The sequence below is a fragment of the Gopherus flavomarginatus genome, chromosome 4, assembly GCF_025201925.1.
Source record: "Gopherus flavomarginatus isolate rGopFla2 chromosome 4, rGopFla2.mat.asm, whole genome shotgun sequence".
In the NCBI taxonomy this organism is placed as follows: Eukaryota; Metazoa; Chordata; order Testudines; family Testudinidae; genus Gopherus; species Gopherus flavomarginatus.
The window spans coordinates 150,071,772-150,094,912 of record NC_066620.1 but is presented as its reverse complement, the minus strand read 5'-3'; the positions used below and the strand labels follow the sequence as shown (position 1 = coordinate 150,094,912).

At 40.3% G+C, this 23,141-nt stretch overlaps 1 protein-coding gene across 1 annotated transcript in view; it reads left to right on the top strand.

Moving 5' to 3' along the window:
* Positions 1-22,396, top strand: part of HTR1E (5-hydroxytryptamine receptor 1E) — a 38,785-nt gene extending 16,389 nt beyond the window's left edge. Inside the window, exon 2 of the mRNA XM_050950171.1 lies at positions 20,935-22,396. Within this exon, the coding sequence (XP_050806128.1) occupies positions 21,116-22,210 (1,095 nt within the window). The 5' untranslated portion in view covers positions 20,935-21,115 and the 3' untranslated portion in view covers positions 22,211-22,396. The remainder of the gene's footprint in view (positions 1-20,934) is intronic.
* Positions 22,397-23,141: the final 745 nt, after the last annotated feature.

Below are 23,141 nucleotides of genomic sequence, written 5' to 3'. Positions count from 1 at the left end.
ATATGATCCTTTCTGACCTTAAAGTCTATGAGTCTAAAGGGGGTGGAGTGGGGGGTGAGGATCTCACCCTTACTTATCATGGCTCTGATCCTGCAAACATTTGTGCATGTGTTCACAGTTAAATATTTGCATAAATATTTGCAGCGTCAGAGCCTATATGGATGCATGATAAAGTTAAGTGGAGTTAATCCAGATATACACAAGTTAAGTGATATTAGTATCGGGCCCAAAGCGTCTGCTAGTAACTTACCCTGTCCAGAGGGCTTGCCCAAAGCCTATTATTACCACAGGAGACCCACTTAAGCCCCAATATGAGGATGTAACACTTGCTCTAAAACCAAAAACAACTTCAGTATATGGAACATTGCATCCATGGCAGTATGCCATTCAACTTTTAGTATTACAATACTCGGTGTTGCCATTCTCATCATTTTCTTGTGAGTTTTGCAATATTTGTTGTCTTTTTTTAAAGCCATAGCACCTCAAGTCATAATTTTGTGGGACTCTGATAGGGTGACCAGATGTCCCGATTTTATAGGGACAGTCCCGATTTTGGGGTCTTTTTCTTATATAGGCTCCTATTACCCCCACTCCCGTCCCAATTTTTCACACTTGCTGTCTGGTCACCCTAGGCTCTGAGCTTTCATTTTTTTAAAAAAAGTAAGTTTCTAGCCTTTGTGGCTGTGGAAAAAACAGGAACCAAGTGCCCCTCCAGGCTCAGAACCCGGAAGGCAATGAAGAATCCAACCTGTATTTTTTTTTAAATCTCATTTTTTAAATTCAATCGCATAATTTTGGGGACTGGATTCATGATTTCTGAATGGTCAAGGTTGGCACTGTGGAATACATTAAGCATAATTCATTTTGATATTTCTTTATGGTTTATAGGTTCACTGTGTAAAATAGTAATAATGATCTCGGGCTCTTCCTGATAGGCTTGGAAGGAGTTGATTTTTATTGGCGTACATCAGTAAACATTGATTTCACACCCACACACACACAAACCGACAAACCTATTTCCAGCAATAATGACCAAAATTAGACAGACAAAGTAAGAAAGATGCTGTTTGAGAACGGATTACAGTTTGATTAAAGGATATTTACTTTGTACATTTTGACATGATGTTGACAATTCGTGTTTTAAGTTATAAAGCTTTCACTTTTTGAATCTCAACATCTACCGTCATTAAATAATTTATTTAATTTCCTGCAACTGTGAAAACTTATATTGATAAAAATGGGGAAAAAAGGCTTACAAATATTGATATGATCTGTAAAAATTATGAAAGAATAAAAATTGAATTCTGCCATGCCTGCTGCTGGACTAAAGGCACAGAGCTTTAGTTCTCCCAATTGGTCATTAATTGCTGGGAAATGCCCTTCCTATCAGTTTTTATTGATGAATCTGGTTTTCATTTCAGACTATTTCCTTGTCTTGGTGTCACCACCTCATTGCTACATCATTAGTGTCCCAAAGCTAAATTGCTCTGGCCCTCCGCAGACATATGGGGCCTTGATTTACAGAATTCAGGCCTGTCTGCATTTTGTGCATCTGTTTGACGTGTGTTGTTGAATGTGCATGTGCAAACTTAGTATTTTGCATGCACATGTGACTGTCTAGCCCTGTGCATCTTCTGCAAGCGCTTTATGCAATACATCCACCTAATAGTCTACGCAGGGCTGGAGTCTGAAAATTAGGTGCCCCATGAACATTTTTGGAGAGAGAAGAGAGCATGTAACTGCATCCCAGGTTATTTTAGGACAGTACTTAGCACAATAGGACCTCACTCTTGACTGGGGCTTCTCTATGCTACTACAATACTAATTATTACCAGTAATAATAAAAAATATAAACAGTTATACCAATGTTTAAATTGGATTTGGCAAAGAAAAAGAAGTGAAGGGGGTTTCATATAGAGTCTGATCTTGGGTCAGCTCAAACAACATATCAGTTTTATGGTTATTTCATGGGGGTAGTGGTGTTAATGGTAGTATGGTCACACAAAAATCTGATTGTACTGCAAGTTAACTTTCCCATGATGGCAGCAATGTTCAGGATAATGTAGCCCAGCCCAGCATCTCGTGAGAAACTAGATAAGATGGCAACGAGTACACAGCATACATGAAACCAAGGTATTTGTGGGCATCTGCAAAATGTAATTTACTTGAAATCACTATTGTAAAATGAGCTGGGACAAGATGTCTTGTATGTTCTGTAGATTCAAATGTGTTTCTGCGCCACTGATTTTCAGTGCGAAAGATGACAAAACTAATAACGCTTGAATATAACAAAAGGGTTTCTGTTTTAAGCCAAAGCTGCATGAAGCACTTCCTTTGAATTTCACAGCATGATGCAACTCATAGACAGTGTTTTAAAGCTGTAATTCATAAATGCAATACATTTCTACATGGAGCTGGGAAATCTCTTTCTGATGGTTATGGTCAGAAGAAAAAAGTAGAAATCCAAAATAAAGTCACTCTCCTTTGTGTGTCTCCTATATAAATATTAATTGTGTACTATACTGAATCTTAGGCATCGTACAGGGGCTAGGTCATTTTGTAGAGGTTACAACAGAGGTAGGCAACCTATGGCATGCACGCCGAAGGCAGCACACGAGCTGATTTTCAGTGGTACTCACATTGCCCGGGACCTGGCCACTGGTCCGGGGGCTCTGTATTTTAATTTAATTTTAAATGAAGCTTCTTAAACATTTTAAAAACGTTATTTACTTTACATACAACAATAGTTTAGTTATATATTATAGATGTAGAAAGAGACCTTCTAAAAACGTTAAAATGTATTACTGGCGCACGAAACCTTAAATTAGCGTGAATAAATGAAGACTTGGCACACCACTTCTGAAAGGTTGCCGACCCTTGGCTTGCAACTTAATGATATCAAGCAAGTAAGGACATTAAGGAAAATATTAGTTCATTTTTACTTTTTCAAGCATATTGAGTGACTCAACTTTTTTAGAACAAATGTGCTGCAAACTTTTGAGAACAGAGACTTGCATTTGATTAGAAAGGTTATTATGGTTGAGATGTGATTTCTAATCTAACTTCTCTCCCTACAACTCTTCAGCTGCTTAAAACATTCTGAAACAGACTCTTTTGGGGGCTGGAATTTCCCATGTTTGGTTTCAGCACAAAAGCATTAATTTTTTTTTAAGTTTGAACAAATATTTCAGCTCCTTCAGTTATATGAACATGGAAAAAATGCACTTCTCCCAGATGTTACAAGTTAAAATGTTGGGCTTGCATAGCTCCAAAGTGTCTGAAGCTAGAATCTTCAAACTTACTGCATTTTATACTCCCTACTGAGGAAGGACAAACAAGGAAAGCTGAAAGAAATCAATTCTGTAAGAAGATTTTTAAAATGAAAATCCTAATACAACAAAATATGCCTGTGTCTTTCTGCAAGGTTATTATTCTATTCTGGATTCTATTTATTAGACATTTGACACTGTAGAACACATTTTTTTTTCCACTGAGAGTAGTTTGATTTCAAGAAGGAGTCAAACCGTTCCTTGTTGGGTGCTGGGATTGTGGGCCAGTTTTTCAAAACATGGCCTCCATTTTGGCAACATCCGTCTGTGGGCACAAAAAACTGTGGGTGCAGTTAATGTCACTTGGCTGTGGAGGTACTTGATTTGAGGTTGCTTTCATCCACCACGGCCCTGGGGAACCTTGGTGATCAGTGTCCATACTTGAAAGTTGTATGGACGTTCGGCCTGGTAAACTGCCTCCTAAGGAGTCTCAGGACCATTGTTCAGATAATGCACAGCATGGGATCCACTACTGTATACCCCACTAAGTTATCTCTGGCTGCAAAGCTGAGCAACTTGGGACTCAATGCTCATCAGTGTATGTTATATGGGGGAGTCACACAAATTTCAAAGTTATTAAATTCAGCCCTTGTTGGGGGTTCTTCAGTACGGGGGCAGGGGGTTGTTTTGTTTTTAAAGACTTCCTCATATGTTTGATCAACTCAAGGTCAAATGGGGTAGTACAGTTTTAACAGTTATCAAACATACTCTGCATTTATCAAAAATTATTTAAGGAACTGTTTGGTCAAGAAGAAAAATCATAATAATCACCATATTTTTATGATATTTTGGAGGCATTTACTGGTAGATGTTGGCATGAACTTATTAAGATGGGAAAGCACCCAGCACTAATTTAAACATGAATTCCTTTATTACGTCCAAAGGCCAAATAGTATTTTATACCAGTGGTTTTCAACCAGGAATCCAGGGGTCCAGGGGGCTCCGAGCACATTTCAGGGAGTCCACCAAGCATGGCCGGCATTAGACTCTCTAGGGCCTACGGCAGAAAGCCAAAGCCCCGCTATGCAGGACTGCAGCCCAAGTCCCCAAACCTCACCAACTGGGGCTGAAGCTGAAGCCTGAGCAACTTAGCTTTGTGATGCCCCCTGTGGCATGGAGCCCTGGGCAATTACCTTGCTTGCTACCCCTTAATGTTGGTCCTGGCTGTTATATGCAGAAAATCAGTTGTTCTGGCAGAGGCGAGCCATGGAGTTTTTATAGCATGTTGGGGGAACCTCAGAAAGAGAGGTTAAGAACCCGTTTTATACATTTGCGCTAAACATGGCTAACAGCTTGAAAATAAGCAGTCACTACCCCTAATTCAATAACAAAGTATTCATAAGCATGTGATCAGTACACTTACAAATAGGCCAGGCCTAGGGAAAACTGTCTCATCATAGCATGCTCGGGCATGATCAAGTAGGATCTAACAAAGAACTTTCACATTCACGGCTCTCTTTGTACCCTGCAGTTAGCTTGCTCGCTTTAGCAAAAAACTCAATTTGAAGCAGTTCTTCCTTGCTGTTTTCCTTTCTCCAAGGCCTTTCTTTCTTATCTCCTCCTTGCTTACCAGTAGAACAGTGGGAAAGTTTGTGCTTGTTTTTTTTAAGACAGTTTTCCTTTGTCTTATTACTGTAGCTTTTCACTTTTATCAGTTACTTTTTGAACCATTTATCCTTCCTACTACAAATAAGTAATACTCACAACCTTCTTTACTTGCTGATTACAGTCTTTTTCAGCTTACTAGCCACAAACTATAAAGCAAATATATTATTTTTAACCACTCTTAATATCACTTTAATTCTTTGATTTCCTACCTATCTCTACAAAACTAGAGCATGCACTTTATAAATTTTTTAAATCATGTTCAATATTATAGTGCATTAATGAAAAATACAGCTTTGTTAACTTTGGCCGTGATCCTGCAATAAGTTCTATGCAAGTGAGCCCCTGTATCCATGTAGAGTTCATTGCAAGATCAAGGCCTATCAGCAGATTGGTGTAAAAGAGGATGCATGCCCTGACCACTCCTTTCCTTCCTGTCTTCAGGGCCGGCTCCAGGCACCAGCCAACCAAGCACGTGCTTGGGGCGGCACCTTGGGGCGGCGCAGCACTCGGGGTTGTTGGGGGGGGGTTGGTTCGGCGAGGCAACGCTGGAGCGTGTGTTTTTTCATCCGGGCGGTGCTCGGGGGGGCGTGTTTCAGCAGCATGTCACTTGGGGGAACTGGGGCTTCAGGGGGGTTCTGTGGTGCGGCACTAGGGGTGTTTGGCAGCATGGCGCTCGCGGGGGGGTGTTACAGCGGGGCAGCTCTCTTTTTTTTTTTTTTCCTTTTGCTTGGGGCGTCAAAAAAGTTAGAGCCGGCCCTGCCTGTCTTGTACCTCATGCCCCTCCTTATTTGCTTTCTGAGGTCAAGTAAGCTTTGTTTGCACGTGATTAAAAATACTCATTCCAAAAACTATTAAGAACAAGAAATGTATAACAACCATAAACATTACATGCACACTACATACATTTAACATGTCTTGTGTTCTCAAATTTAGTGTCCCACATGCAGAGACAAGGCATAGGTTTATTAAGATTATTTATTTGTTAACATAACACAGCTCTAACTCTGAGTTTCTCTGGCAAAACAAGAAGATTAACATCCATACTAGCCTCTCGAGTTGAGTACAGTGGTAACTATGGTCTCAAATTCAGCCTAGTAGCAGGATGTCATGTGTTCAACATATAGTCTTCTTTGTTCAGTACAAATAATACACTGTGAACAAGTATAAAATGTTTTGTATTGTCTCCACTGTGATTCATGGCTATACCTAAACAATACGTTAACTGAGATGTATAGCGGCAAAAGCTATACACTGAATTTCAGTTGGTCCATCTTTCAGCGCATGGGAGAACAGTTTTCCCTTTTTACCAAAAACAATTAGGCTGTGGGCCAAATACTGTCCTCTGATATACATACACTGCTCCCTCACATCAACGCATATAACAGAAGGCAAAACTTGGTTCACTGAGTTTTATTATATCCTTTAAAATGCTGCTTAATCTTTATAATACAGTGCCTGTACACCTGTCACTACACTATAGCTACACTGGAACAAAGGTTATCCTTATCGGATGGGGGACTTTGTCCTGGGAAGCAAAGTCCATGAAAAAGATTTGGGGGTTGTGGTGGATAATCAGCTGAACACACGCTCCCACTGGGATGCTGTGGCCAAAAGAGCTAACGTGATGATGGGATGCATAAGGAGAGGAATTCTGAGTAGGAGTAGAAAGGTTATTTTACTTCTGTATTCAGCACTGGTGTGACTGCTGCTGGAATACTGTGTCCAGTTCTGCTGCCCAAAATTCAAGAATGATCTAGATAAAGTAGTGAGGGTTTTGAGAAGAGTCATGAGAACGATGAAAGAATTAGAAAACATGCCTTGTAGTGATAGACTCAAGGAGCTCAATCTACAGGTTAATAAAGAGGTTAAGGGGTGACATGATTACAGTCCATAAGTACCTACCTGGGGAATATCTAATAATGGACTCTTCAGTCTAGTAGAGAAAGGTATAACATGATCCAAATTGAAGATAGACAAATTCAGCCTGGAAATAAGACGTACATTTTTTTAACAGTGAGAGTAATTAACCAGTGGAACAGTTTACCAAGAGTCACGGTGGATTCTCCATCACTAACAATTTTTAAATCACAATTGGATATTTTTCTAAAAGAAAAGCTCCAAGAAGTATTTGGTGGAAGTTCTGTGGTCTGCATTATAGAGGAGGTCAGGCTGGGTGATCACAGGGGTCCCTTCTAGCCTTAGAGTCTCTGAATCTACTAATGCATTTATGCTGTAATTATATTGTGCTTTTGGATAACAAATTACCACTAATTCATATAACTGGCTGGTTAACAACATGTCTGAATTATTTATTTTTTTATTTGCTTTGATAATATCACGTATTTTTAGATTTCAGGTTCACTAACTACATTGTGTTTACACTGAAATTACTGCAGTCACGTGGGCACCCTAGCAGTTTTCTGAGTGTAGTAGCAATTAAAAGAATCAAAAAGTGTGAATATCATTTAATTACACTGGAGAATGGGCACTTGTAAAAAGTTTATTTTTGTTTTAGAGATAAAGGTTTCAGCGATATTCCCTATATTTACATGTGGACTATCACTAGAACTAGTAATCTCTAGCACCAAAATTAATTTTAAATTATTCGACTATAACTGCAGTGTCATTATAGTCATTGTATTATAACCAAAATATCTTTGTGTGTAGCCAACTTCAATTATGCTCTGATGAGGGTCCAAAGGATTAGGTGACCTTTGCTATTAAATAGCAAAAATAGCAGCTGCTATTTTCGATATATTTTTACATTTATAAAAACTTTAATTTACAGAGCTTCCCATTTATTTTACAACTTTGTTTTTATTAAGAATGTTGTTGGGCACTGCACTGAGGAGAGGATTGTAAAGCCTTTTCCACATTGCTACATCAGTGTGAGCTGATGTAACTCCACTAATGTCAGAGTTCTAGCAGCTTTACAACAGAGGAGAGAATCAGATCCTTCCAAAAGAGCAGTAGCATATGAAGGCGGAAATGTGTTGCATTCCACAGAGTATGGAATAAGGTCTACATGCAAGTTCTTGCAGCCCAATATGAACTGCATCATCAGTCTTTTGCCTGTGTTCATGTGACAAACTGTGTTTGCATATAGACATCTATCTTAGCACTTTTGTATCAACCGTGACAGTATCTGAATGCCTGGGATTGGCACCTTTGGCAATGAGAGCACAAGTCTTTAATATTTAAGCTAAAGGTAAACTCATTAGTAACAAATCTGTCTCAATCTTTTTTTTTTAAAGGGTATTTGCTCCTCCTTTGGGTTGTCAGTAACTTTATGACCAGAAAGGTCATACTGCAAACTGAGAGGGGAAATATCACCTTACTCTTCACCTAGCACCATTGGCTTCACTGGCATATGGTGGTATTCAGTGTGAGTAGGGCATCACTATGTGACCCTTTACCATTACAATAGAGTCAGCAATGAAACTATTTTTATTTGCAATAGTCACTTCTCCTCTTTCAATCCAACCTAAAGCCATTCCATGAGTTAGCTATGTTGTTTTCTCCAACCAAAATTGGACAGAGATTTGCTAAGGTTTAATCCAACACTCAAGTCTTTCCATTGATTTCAATGGGTTTTGATTCAAATTCTAGCACAGTGAAACTCAGACAGGCTCGCGAGCCGCAAGTGGCTCTTTAATATGTCTTCTGTGACTCTTGGCAGCACATAATATTAAAACACTGATTTAATTAACAACCAGTCAGGATGCTTTTACTGTGTTAACCAATTGTAACTAATAAAATAATAATACTTGGACATTTTTCTCTGTGAATCATAGGCACCGACTCCGTGGGTGCTCTGGGGCTGGAGCACCCATGGGGAAAAATTAGTGGGTGCTCTGCACCCACTGGCAGCCAAGCTCCCCTCAGCCCCCACCCTCCTCCTCATCCCCCGCTGAGCTTGCCGCGTCCCCACTCCTCTGCCTACCTACCAGCGCTTCCCTCCCACTGCTGCCAAACAACTGTTTGACGGTGTTAGCACGCTTCGGGGGTGGGGGAGAGGGAGGTGCAGGAACGTCGCCTACTCAGGGGAGGAGGCAGGGAGGAGGTGGGGCTGGGGCGGGGATTTGGGGAAGGAGTTGGAATAGGGGCAAGGAGGGGATGGAGTTGGGGCATGGATTTTGGGAAGGGGTTGGAATGGGGGCACGCAAGGGGTGAGAAGAGGCAGGGCAGGGGCAGGGCCTCATGGAAGCGGGGGGGCGTCATGAACCCAGGGGATAGAGGGGAAGTCAGCACCTATGCTGTGAATTATATATATTTTTTGTGTGTGTGTGTGTGTGTGTGTGTGGAGGGGAAGTCAGCACCTATGCTGTGAATTATATATATATATATATATATTGTGTGTGTGTGGAGGGGAAGTCAGCACCTATGCTGTGAATTATATATATTGTGTGTGTGTGGAGGGGAAGTCAGCACCTATGCTGTGAATTATATATATTGTGTGTGTGTGGAGGGGAAGTCAGCACCTATGCTGTGAATTATATATATTGTCTGTGTGTGTGTGTGTGGAGGGGAAGTCAGCACCTATGCTGTGAATTATATATATATTGTGTGTGTGTGTAGAGGGGAAGTCAGCACCTATGCTGTGAATTATATATTGTGTGTGTGTGTGTGTGTGTGTGCGCGCGTAAACTCTGGCTCTTTTGGGCAATGTGGATCACTAATTTGGCTCCTGAACCACTGAGGTCTATGTATCACTGTTCTAGCACATTTTATATATAGGCTTAGCAGAATTTGATTTTTTGTTAAAATTTTGATTGATAATCATGTTTATTTTAAGCACTTTATTTGTATCTATTTAAATTTTCAGTAGCAGGGAATTATGGGGGGGTCAGACAGTGAGGGGAAGGGTCAGACAATTGTTTAATGACTGACAGTAGATTTTAAGATTAGAAAAAAGTTAAAGCTTTAGAACCCTTAAAACACAAACTGTCAACATCCTATGTCAAAATATACAAAGTAAATATTCTCAAATGAAACCCTAATTAGTTCTCAAGCAGCATTTTTCTTACCTTGCCTATCCATAAATGTCTATTATTGAGAGAAATAATTTTTCTTTGGCTTGCGTGTGTATGATGAAATCAACATTTGTCAACATTTACCAATAAAAATCTAATCCTTCTAAACCTAATAAGAAGGTTTAACCTTTCTAATTTATACAGTTGGAGCTTTTAAGAATTACAGAACCAGAGTTGTGTATTGAACAGCATGTGTAGGTCTAATAAATCATGTGTTAAAATAGTCCTTCAACCTCCTGACACAGAACAGTAAAGCTATCATAAAGAAACAAACATTGACTTTAAAAACAAGGCATACACAGTGACATTTAGCTGGTACAAAATGTAAATCCAAGCAGGACCATTTCCCCAGAGCTGAATAAATGACATTCACTGGTTCTGAGGTAAATATTTATGTGTTCACCATATCTCTAACCAGCAGATAAGAAGTGAAGTGGAAAATGAATTCACAAGAGAAGGTTCCCACATTAAAAATGTATATGTCATTACCATTTTGCCCACAAAAGCTAAAAGCATCTGGGGGATTTAGGATAGCAGACTAGGATACATTTCTTTTAGTAGTTGGTGGTAGGGTGATCACCAATCCCAAATTGGATGGGACAGTCCCAAAATGCAGAGTTCAAGTCCCAAACCTAGGCTGAATGACTCCAAAACAGCCCCCCTTCCCCACGAGGCCCGACCCCTGCTCCTCCTCTTCTCCCCAAGTACCCGACCCCTGGCCAGGCTAGAAGCTGAAGCTGGGCCATAGTAAGAGCCGCCCAGGTCGCTGTGGAGAGCCATGGACCCTCCACCTGCCTTGGGTGGCATAAACTGGGGGGTGGGGACATGGGCCAGAGGTTGCTCTTGGGCACCTTGGAACCCTATCCACAGCAAGTGGAGGGTCCGAGGGTCTCCATAGTGGGCCAGTCTCTCTGGACAGGCTGACCAGGAGGCTTGGCTTTGGGGAGGGGATTGAAAGGGGGGGCATGGAGGCTTGGGTGGAAGAGGAGGAGCGAGGGCCTTGGAAGGGGTGGGGCTTCTGCATGTGTCCTGCTTTTGCCTTTTCAAAGGTGGTCACCTTAGTTGGTAGCTTAAATTGAAAATAGCTCACATGACTAGTTCTCACTCCTGGTGTCATGATCCTAACACACAAGCTCAGCTATAGTGTAAGGACTCAATCCTGAAAACACTTGTGTTAAAGTTTTCAAAGGTTCCTGAGTGACTTAGGAGCCTAGGCCACAGTGACTTTCCATGAGACTTAGGCTCCTCAGTGCCTAAATTACTTTTGAAAATGGGACTTAGGACCTTTTTAAAATTTCACCATTAGTACTGGGAGCAGTGCTTACCAATGGGAGTCAGTCAACCACACTAGTAAGCAGTACATCTGTAGCAAGTGGCTGAAGGACTGAGCCATCAGCTGGTGCCACAAGTCGTCATCATCATCATCAGGTTCCTATTATGCCTCTGGCATTTAGGGCAGTGATGAAGGTCCTCCATTCCTTTCAATCATTTCCCAGCTGTACCCCAGGTTTTTCATCTCTGCTTCCACAGCTCTTCACCATGTTTTTGGGCAGCATCATTTTTCACTTGCCTTCAGATGTCCATCTTATTGCTACTCTGGTGATGGAATCAGTTACCACCGAAGCACATGACTGATCCATCTCCAACGCCTCCTGGCATTGATGGTGCTCAGATCCTCTAGGCTGCACTGTGTCAATAAATCTTGGTTTGAGATTGTTCTGGGCCAAAAGATACCAAAGAAAGGAAATCTCAGTGATTGTAATAACTGGTGTGTATCACACTTTATGCCAAGCAAAGTATTGTGTAAGATCATAGTCCAGCGTATATCAGAGGCAGTTGGTAGCATTCTCAGAAAAGATCAAGCTGGTTTTTGGAAAGGGCGTGGATGCACAGGCCAGATTGTCACTCTATGAAACATAATAGAACAGTGCTTAGAATGGCAATGGCAACTCTACATAAATTTCATAGACTTTGAGAATGCTTTGGATAGCATTCACAGGACCAGCCTACGGCACATTCTGCAGGCATATGGAATGCCTTTCTGTATAATCGTCATAAAAAGCTTCTATTTCAACTTTACATGCAGTGTTGATCACAGTGGTGCCCCAAGTGTGTGAGGCTTAATTCATTTCTGTAAAGTGCTTTGAGAACTTTGGATGGAATGATATATAAGAGAAGACTATTATTAGTGACAGAAACTCGTTCCACCTAGTAACTCTTGCTAGAGATGATTTGGCTTCCAGAAAGTTTAATTTGATGGCTGCCTTTCAAAGAACTAGAGGAGAAAACTAGGTTTTTAAAGATGCTCCACTGATGTGGCTTAATCATTTGCTTTTAGAAGAGAAGAATAACCCTTTAATATGTTTCCTTCCACTATCCATGATTGCACTTCCACCGTCTCTCTCTCGCATCCCAGCACGTATTGGTTTAGGCCCACGCAGGTGCTTTGCTCAGCAAATAGAAAGCACCTGGATCTCTTCATTCCATCAGAAAGGCTCCCAAAAGTAGGGAAACAAACCTAAAAATTGTATGATTCTATTCTGTATAGGTTCTTGTATCATTCTCCTCACCATAGTATCTGAGTGTTTTCCAGGAGTGTATTAAGTGAAGTGACTCACACCTATCATGAGTGGTTTGATTGCACTAAAGTTGTCATACAGATTCAGCCTCTTCCTCACCTCCAGAATCATCCTCTCTAACTGAAGGAGGAGAAATGTTGGCCTCAAAGTCCAAAAAGTTGGAAACAGAACCCCAGCATAGATTATTTCCTCTTATTTATTTAGACAACAGGTTATGCAAAAATAGTAAATATTTTTCATTTATGTTTTCCTGAAATCTTCAAGAAATAGTGGGATCTGCATCAAAGCATGCATTTGTGTATACTTTTCAAATCTTCGTTCAACAATAGGACCATTAATGAGTGGAAATGAGTCCTTGTCACTCAAAATTGTCCCTATTATTGACCCTAGAGAGGTCCACTGAATCGTTCTTGGATTGATCTGTTTACATCATGAACAAGAGCACTTCTCCAGAGAACAAAGCAGAGGCAAAGTTGGCAACACACAGACTGTGTGTGGCTAAACATAAGAACATGTGTGACTGGGCAGTTTCTTTTTTCTATGCATAAATATCTGCTGCCAAAGGATGTCATCTGTATATAGAAGCTCCTCTGTTATTTCTGAAGGCACAAATGTTTGTAATATCCTTAATTTTGGGAGAATGCTCTCTGAGGCAGGTAACTGATGGTAACCTCCTTCACCCTGTATCTGGTTGACTGACAGATTCAGTCGCATCCAGATACTGCAGTGAAGGGACTCAGACTCCCCTCGCAAACACACACTTCAATTGAGGATCAATAGATGTCAATTTCCTTTAATAAGAAAAGAAATGTAATCTTGCCTCTGGGTGCATGGAGCGAGAATGCACATTGACAGTGATGTGAGTTATATGTGCATACTGAAGAGAAAATAAACCCTTTAATGTTTGCATCCTCACTCTGCAATTTAAATATATTAGCAAACTGTCCCTTAACCACTGTGCTCCAGACCCATCAGTCAAATATAGTCTCCTCTGATCAGCTCTGTACGTAATGAAGATGATACTCCCTCTATGAACTACACGAAGGGAGTTCAGAACTTAGCTGTCAAACTCTAATATGCTCATTATTTGAGCTGTCCTCCCACCAATATTTCATCTGATTGCCGAGCTTAGTCAAATATTCAATGAATAATCTGAATGGAATTTTGAACAGGAGGAGGAAACATTATGGAAGGCCCTGAGGACCTGCCAATCCTCAATATATTGTCTGTCTTTATTGGCTCTATGAGGGGGAAAGTGTTTTTCTTTTCTTTGTGCTTCTAGAATCAAATAAAAAAAGTGAAAAATGTAATGTCAGGACATTGGAAAACAACAAGGCAAAAATAACTGCAGCTCTCATATTTTGAAATGTCAGACTTTCAACAAAAGCTCTGCTTCATTTCTTCACATCTGAGCACCTGCACTACCCAAAGCAGAGATTCTCTTCCCCCATCAACATCTTCTACGTTCACAAGTTTTCCCGGAGGAAGGTTTCCTTTCATTTGTTTTTAGACCGCCATCAGCATTACAAACATACAATCTGACACAAACTTTGGAAATTCCAAGGCAAAAAAAATATTGTTAAACCAAAGTTAAGCTTTTAAGTAAATAAAACCTTAAGGAATGCACGTTAATAATACAGTATAGCTAAACACACAAATATCTGCAAGGTAGGAAGTTAAAAAAAGATGATACTTCAATAATAAAAAACTTGGCCGTATTGAAATGCAGTTAGGGTAACACAACCACCTTAACTTTGGGTTTTGTTTAAAAAGATATTAACAGTGTAACAAATCCATGGCTAACTAGCCACTTGACAACTGTCACTACTGCACACAACAACCATTCAGTACTTCATGGAAGAAGCTGGATAGAAACAACATCTTCCTGCTCAGAAAAATCAAAGGCCTCCACCATTTGAGCTGAAAGAGCAGCACTCATAGGTTTCAGTAGTATAGGACCTATTGCACAATTGATCTGTGTTAATTCTGTCCAGCAGATGCCATACACTTCATCAGTGTATTACAAAAGAAGAGATTACATGGAACCAGTTTTTTTCTTTTGATCTGAACATTCCTCTTCAGTGTTCACAGCCTAACCACTACAGCAGTGTGGGTTCATGAGAGATGACATTACTTTTCGTATTTCATTTAGTCAAACAAAATATTTTGTATGGTGGAAAACAAGTTAGAATTTTAAATGTTTAAAGTCAGTAGTCTAAGGTGTTATCAACAGAAGTACAGAATTATTTTTAAATGATTTTTAATCTGACAGTCTTTCTAGCTAATCATTAATAATGGGGCATCTGCTGTACTTATCTACTGGCAAGGTGGATATTTTATCATCTGTGAAGAATTGTATCTGTTACATACAACATGAAATCTGTGGTGAATGTTTGTCAAATTGCAGCTCATCACTGTCTGACAGGCTTGCCTGAGATTTACTGACATTTTCTTAATAGAAGCAGGTAAAAATGAATACTTATCTGTGAATGATAATTGTGCTGCTGCCCATGGGGGAAAGTATAGTTTGAAGAGCAATAATAGTTATTGTTTCTCATTTGTATGTGAAGACCTGCCTAGGAAAAGTTTAACTTTTACAGTGGAGTTCTTTAAACAACGCTCTAAAACTGGTGTTGTGGACTTCCTTGTATATTGTCTTTCAGTGACTCCAGATCAGATTTATTCAGGCCTGCACCAGTCTAATTACAGGTGCTTTTTTATACCGATTTAGTTAAGCCAATGCAATATTCTGTGTGGATATTCCTGAATCAGTTTAAACCTTGCTTACATCAATTTAGCTTACACTGATTCTTTAGGAAATGCAGCCACATTGATAGAAGCCTGGTTTAAATTGACTTAAAGGTCTCCATGTAGGGATTTTATATCAGTTTACATGAATCAATTTTTAAACAGCAGCTTACATGTAGACTGGCCCTCTGTTTTTAAATTTTCTAATTTCCAGCCCAGTGGATGCACTTGGGATCTCAGTTCTTTGTGTCTTGTGCATCATCTCCAAAAAGGATTCTGTTAGCTGTAAAGATTCATAATTTTGTTCATGATGGAAAAAAAATCCAGCCCACGTTCTCACAGCTGTGTTAGCGCTGCAGGGCTAACAGGAGTTACACATTAAAAATGTTGACTTTTGTCAGAAAAGTAAGCAAATATAAGCTTGAATATGCATGTGTTTGACTACAAGGGGGCAATTTTACATAGTCAATTTTCTCAACATAATTTCTGTTTAAAGTTTTTTGTTTCAATACTTAAAATTCAATGGATGCACATACAGACCTGTATAAAGCAGGTGAATATTGTTTTAAAAGGTTTGCACATGTGACAAACTGTGGCTGCATGCATATACTGCCTTTGTCAGCAAAGATGGAAGCCAAGACTTTCACTGCTAAAGTCTCAGAAAACTCCTTGGCTGTGCAGTCAGAGATCAACCACTAGAGGGAGACATGCTCACAAGGCCAGTGTGTTAAATACTCCTGCTAGACAATCTTGCCCAAGCATCTGAGGTCAACGGAAGTTCAAACTCTGATTGGGGTGCTTTTTTTTTTTTTTTTTTTAAAGAACCATAGCCACATACATACATATCCCATGCTTGTCAGTAGGTTTAAACCTGGAGCCTTCAGCACCAGAAATACAGGCCTGCTACTTCGGCACCATAGCGGGACTTTGTTTTTTTAATGTTGAAGGTCCAGGCTCAGCTCCCATTGACAACCAGGCTATCTGTGCGTTTGGCCACAGTTTGCTACATATGTACCCTGGGTCCATGTAAACAGTGCTTTGTATCCATCTAAAACAGATATAAACAATTAAAATCATATTTTAAAATAGAGAGGGACAGACAGAGCATGGCAAATGACTACACGTAACAGTTCAAATTCAAGGAACAAATTAAAATATGGTAAGGATTTCATTTTAGAAATGGGGCTTGTCATAAGATCAGCAGTGAAGGACCATAGACAGAAACCAAGCGTATATTTAGGATGCTAGCTCTGTGGAATAGTAGTGACAAAAATAGGGCAGCACATTGCCACTCAATAATGAAATTTTGTAAATTCTGCAAAAAGTGCCTAGGCTCCAGTAGGTATTCCATAAGTCATTACAATTAAAATATAAATGATCTGCATTAACGTAATGTGTTGTGATGATACCAAACCCAATTGCTTCTGTCTTTTACAGATGATAGTCAGTACGTCCTCATCATTATATAAACACACAGTAGCAGGCCGCACGAATTATTATGTACTGCATTGCAGCAATTTGTGTACAAAGAGTGAATATATTGGTGATAGTCAAACCCCAAAGTATACAGCCCTTCAGTATAGATAACCAGCCGGAAGGCCAGATGTTCCTCCAAACTGCTTTATTAAGCCTGTGCCCCAAGGCTTTGGATTTGCACGGTGTTGGTTCAGTTCGCCAGTTTGTACCCTAAAAAATTTAATGTGAAGGCTAGGACCCGACGTTCACTATGGTTTGTGCAAACTCAGTGTGTTTTGCCACTGACTTCAATAAAAGCAGGTTCAAGCCTTCGTTGCAAAAGATTCATGCTGCCCTAACCTGGAGTCTCCATAACTGAGTTAGACAGCTCATGAAGACAGGCTCTTGTGAAATTTCTGATACATTTCATTGATCTAGCACAAAAATAGCCTCTCTATTTATTATGCTCCTGCAGTTTTACTCTACAGTAACGTAAACCACACCAGACCGTCTCACAGCTTGTTTTCATTTTCTCTACAGAACAGTAGGCCCCAAAAATCTCCCACTATAAGGAAGGTGAGAATAAGATGCAAATTTACCTGGTTAGCTTGCTTTACACCCTTACTATCCCCATTATCCTAGCTGCTGCACAAAACTTTTCCAATACTATTTGTTCAATATGAGGGGAAAATACTCTATACTGTGCAGTCAATTAAAAAGGCTATTGTAGCATGACTCCTGTAGCTTTCAACTTTATGGGAGTCTAAAGAAGGACTAATGCCCTAGAATATAATATATTTTAAAAATCAACTGCTTTCAATTAGGCTAAGCAATATGACTGGCAACTAAAAAGCAAACTGAGAAGACCAGCATGGGGTTTTCTGAAACAGAAGTGTCTCTGAATTTCTGGTTCACCAGAAAAAAAAAAACGTTTTTAATGGTTTTGTTCCGATTTGGAGTGAAACCAAATTTCAAAATATCATTTCTCGTAAACTGGAAATTCCATGTTTTGGCCAGTGCCAATACTGAGATTTAGTTAACATGTTATATCACTTTGAACAATAGAGTGTTATATAGGTGCTAAGCATTATTTTCCACAAGATAAAATCACATTTAAATAAAGCAGCAATATTTCCTTCCCATTCACAGGTTCAGTCACAAAAGGGTCAGCGGGATAAAGTACTCAAACCAAGTCATGTTGTAAGGGAGATGCTTACACTTCAGATTGATCCAGTACTGCCAAGGGAACAGAGATGTATTATTTGTGTACTGTGGACTCATAACCTAGAGGCAATTTTAAAACAAACTTCAAGGGAATCTGGACTGTCACTCTGGACAGATCCAAGACAAAAATTGCTCATCTGAGAAGATGACAACTTTGGGGCGCTTTGAGTATGTGAACCACTTTGAGACAAGATAGTGGGCTAGATTCTCCATTTTAAGTGGCACCCCAGGCAGCACAACAATAGCGCAAAGTGGGTGTACAATGCTACCAAATCAGAATGGTAACGATTTACATGCACTTCGCACTGCTGTAGATGAATCCAAGGTGCAGGGCCATGGAGAATCTGGCCCACTGTATCAAAGCAAGTAAAGAATTTTAGAAAACTTTAGACTGGCTCCAATCTAAGAACCACTGGGGGTGGAAAGAGGGATGAGTGGGACGGGATACATATCTGGCAAGGAGCTGGGGCTCAGGGGGAGAACTGAGGCTGGTTTGGCAAAGAGACTGGGACTTGGAACATGGAGACTGGAACAGGGAGCCAGGGGGCAGAAGGGAAAACAGACTGGACAAGGAGCCAGGAAAGGAGAACTGAGATTGGTTGTGCAAGGCAACTTGGGACAAGGAGTTTGGTGGAAGGTTCAAACTGGGACTGGCTGTGCAAGGAGACTGGGACTGGGCTGAGACGACTGAGGAGTGGAGACTGGGACTGGGTAGGTGAGGAGAATGGGACAGAGTCAGGGCAGGGAAGAGACAGGACTGGGACAGGTTGGAATGGAGGGAGCAGAAGGAGTCAAGATTGGGGTCCAGGCATCTGTGTCTGTCTTTGTGATGGGGTTTTCACCCCACACATGCTGGGAAAGGGCCTGAGATGTCCATTAACCTGCCTTTTCACCCCTGGAGGGTGGGCCAGGCCTAATTTGAAATAAAGCTGAGCTCAGGGAGAGCTAGGTTTGTCTCCACATAGAGCAGCGTGAGCCCAGTACAATGGGGTGGGTGAAGGCTCTTTGCATTATCCCTCTCTTGCACAGAGAGGGCAGCCACATTCTGGCCTCAAACGAGCACAATCAGTTATCTCCAAAGACTTGTCTTTTGGCTTACTGCAGCTAACAATCATTTTAACCCAACCACACCACGAATCTGCTATGTGAGCTTCTATGACTCTTGTCACACTTGTTTTTAATGAAGAGAACTGACTTTTTATCCAGGAGTAGTTATATGACAGAAGACTTAGCTTTCGGGAGATCTCTTTTTTGCTTTCATTTAGACCAGTGGTTCTTAAACCTTTACTGCAGCCTGCATCCCTTTGGTTCTCAAACTATGTTCTCGCACCCCTTATCAAAAATCAAAATATGTTCTCGTACCCCTTAAACCTAGATATATTTTTGTTTGTACATTACAGTAATCGTTAAATGTATAATGTTAATAAATACATAGGTTTGATGAGACAAAGTAGTTATACTTACATGCCTGTGCTTAATTTGTGTTTTTGATGATTTACCTTCTAAAAAAATCTGGCATGTCCCGCACCCCCAGAAAGGGCAACTCACGCACGCCCACGGGGTGCATGCACCCCAGGTTAAGAACCATTAATTTAGACCAAACATTTTAAAACTCTTCCTACTTTGTTTATGTACAATACATGATATTATAGATCTGCTTTCCACCATTAGGGTCAGCTGCAGGTCCTGCTGATGTCAGTGAGAGTCTTTCCATTGACTTGATTTAATGGAGCAGGCCTTACATTTGCCATGTCCTCTGTATTCAGCTTAATTATAACTGGTACAACAAAGCCTTTTAAAAAGCCTTCCTGGGAATTTAGAGCTGCCTACTGCAGCTGTTACTAATGTAACCCACATACCTTCTGGGTGTGGTGCTGTGTCCCATCTAGTGGCACTGAGACCGCTTAGGGATTAATGAATCTGCTATAGCTTTAGCTAAGGGCCACATGACTTTTAACTCATTCAGTGGAGACTCATAAACTAAGCTCCAGAGATCCCAGGTTTGATCCCGATGACCGGGGTCTGTCAGTGTTATACTAACAGCAAATTCAGTCCTGCACATTATGAGTACACGGAATTTTCACTGACACCAGTGGGCTTGAGATGTAAAAGGAATATGGCATAAGGTCTGCAATCTGTAATTGTCATTTGAACTTTTTCAAAATAAAATAAATACTAAAAAAAAAAAATTTTCGAAGTAGGATCTTGAGATTTCTTGGTGCTTGTCATCTCACTGGCTTGTGTGACAGTGAGAAGAAGTTGATGTAAACCTCAAAGCAAAGGCTATGCTTTTTGTCTCTCCTCCAAAGGCATACACAGTAAGATGTGTCAAATATCAGCAGTAATTACACAAAAATGCTTAGCCTCTTAGCAACACTAATGTGCTGTGTGAAGCTCAATACTTGTTATGAAACTTTAAACATTTGTTTGAAGGCTGCTTGTTATAAAACAATCTGGGTTTCTTTTTAAACATGCTGTTTCCAGAATATTAAAGACAGACATGAATATGAAAAATGAATTGAAATCTATGAAAAGCCAGTAAGTATTAGTTGAAATGGGCTTTTGTTTTAAAAAAAGATATGCAGGAGTAATGCATTTTAAGACAGCAATTAAAGTAACAGGATAGATTTTCTCTACTCATAATGTTTTGGAGTATGATTTGCAAGTAAAGAAAAGAACCAGATTCTAAGAGGGTGTAAACTGGCATAGAGCTACTGATGCCACTGGAGATACACCAGTTTATACCAGCTGAGTATCTAGCCCAAAAGTGTTCTTTGGGACTAAGCAGTAGCAGGAAAAGTGAACAGCAACGAGGGATAAATGGGGGGGGAGAAAGATGAGGGGAGAAGGAAATTACCGACATTCTTGTTTGAGGCAATAACATTAAAAGACTAGGGTTTTTACAGAAGAAAAGTTGGATTTTTCTACATTGATTAACTGATAATTTTTATCTTATAGGAACACTGGATGTTCTGAGCAGAAGGAAAACTGGATGTTTTGAGCTGATCTAGTGAAAATTGGTCATAAGTAATTTCACGTCTGAAGCTTTTCTCAAATGGAGGAATTTTGAATGAGACCCATTATCATCTAGAAGTGGCAGCCTTTTTCTCTGTGTATCCTGGGGCGGGGGGAGGGGGGAATGAATTTCACTAACTGCACAACAGAAGCCAACGTGGCTGTCAAACCCAAAACAGTCACCGAAAAGATGCTTATTACCCTGACCTTGGCCATAATCACAATTTTGACTATGCTACTGAACTCTGCTGTAATTACAGCGATTGGCACTACCAAGAAACTACACCAGCCTGCAAATTACTTAATATGTTCATTAGCTGTGACAGATCTGCTTGTTGCTCTTCTAGTCATGCCCTTAAGTATTACATACATAGTGATGGATACATGGACACTGGGATACTTCATCTGTGAGATATGGCTTAGCGTTGACATGACCTGTTGCACATGTTCAATTCTTCATCTTTGCGTCATTGCACTGGATAGATACTGGGCGATCACAGATGCTATCGAATACGCCAGGAAAAGAACGGCAAAAAGGGCCGGACTTATGATAGTCACTGTGTGGACTATATCCATTTTCATTTCGATGCCACCTTTGTTTTGGAGAAATCACCACAGCGTCACAATTCCCAGCGAGTGTCGCATTCAACACGATCACGTGATCTACACTATTTACTCCACTTTTGGGGCATTTTATATCCCCTTGACGCTAATACTGATCCTCTATTACAGAATTTACCATGCTGCAAAAAGCCTATACCAAAAACGGGGGTCAAGCCGCCACCTAAGCAACAGGAGCACCGACAGCCAAAATTCTTTTGCCAGTTGTAAGCTCACGCAGACGTTCTGTGTGTCAGACTTCTCGACATCTGACCCAATCACGGAATTTGATAAAATACACGCATCAGTGAGATTTCCACCTATTGATAATGACCTGGAGCTGGCTGGTGACCGTCAGCAGATTTCCAGTACACGGGAACGAAAGGCTGCTCGCATCCTGGGACTGATCTTAGGGGCTTTCATCTTGTCATGGTTGCCATTTTTCATTAAGGAGCTTATTGTGGGCCTGAGTGTTCGCAAGGTGTCTGCAGAAGTAGCTGACTTTTTGACATGGCTTGGCTATGTCAACTCCCTTATCAACCCTCTGCTATACACTAGTTTTAATGAAGATTTTAAGATGGCCTTTAAAAAGCTTATTAGGTGCTGGGAAAATTCTTAAAAGCACCTAAAGGTAGATATGACGTGACGCCCTGGCCTTAAGAATGAGTAAAATGCGCTGAATTTGGTAACATTTTGCTTGGAAAAGGGGATTTTTGTGTTTGTCTCTATGCTTGACTTCTCTTTGGCCTGTAACTTGTTTTGCTGTTTTCTACCTCTCGTGTTATTATGGTACATAGTTTCAAATAAATTTTATTATATTGAGGCACAGAATTCTTGAGAAAATAAACTAAAAACCCCAATTATCCATTCATTTTTAAAATCTTATTTAAGCAACAATTTAAAAAATACATATTTATAAAACAAATGGTTGAATTAAGTTGCACTATGACATGGAGGCTTATAATCTATATCCACATATGAGTTTATTCTTTACCAGATAAGTACTTATCACTAAATGAGCGCAAAGTGAGCTATAAACCTGTAATGTGGCATTCAGAGAAAACTGGTTATTTTCCTTCTGAATGAATGGTAATTTTCAGCTTAGTTTATTCCCAAATAAACCTGCTCAGAACACGTTTGGCTCTCCTCACACAGCTGCTAATCTGGAGTGAATCCAGATAACAGAGCAATACTTGGCTCATTCCTTCTAAAAAAAAGGAGCCTGGCATATACTCAAAGAAAACGTCTTGTTTTAGTTGGTGCCTCTTTAAAGTCACACAACTAGATTCACACAGCTAGGGAATCCAGCTAGAGAACTGGTCCTTATTACTGAAGATCCTTCCTGTGTGGGGAAAAAGAGTGGAGGTGCTGACTGCCATCTATTTTATTGTCAGAAGCCCTGGTCTTGTGGGCCAGGGCCCCCAACATGGAGACACCAGAACAACATCTGCATTCTCTTTCCTCTCCTGAATCACTTTAGACATTGTGGGGAACAGGAGACTTGTATATAGCAATCCTCTAAGCCATGGTTGCAAGACCACATCTGTGGC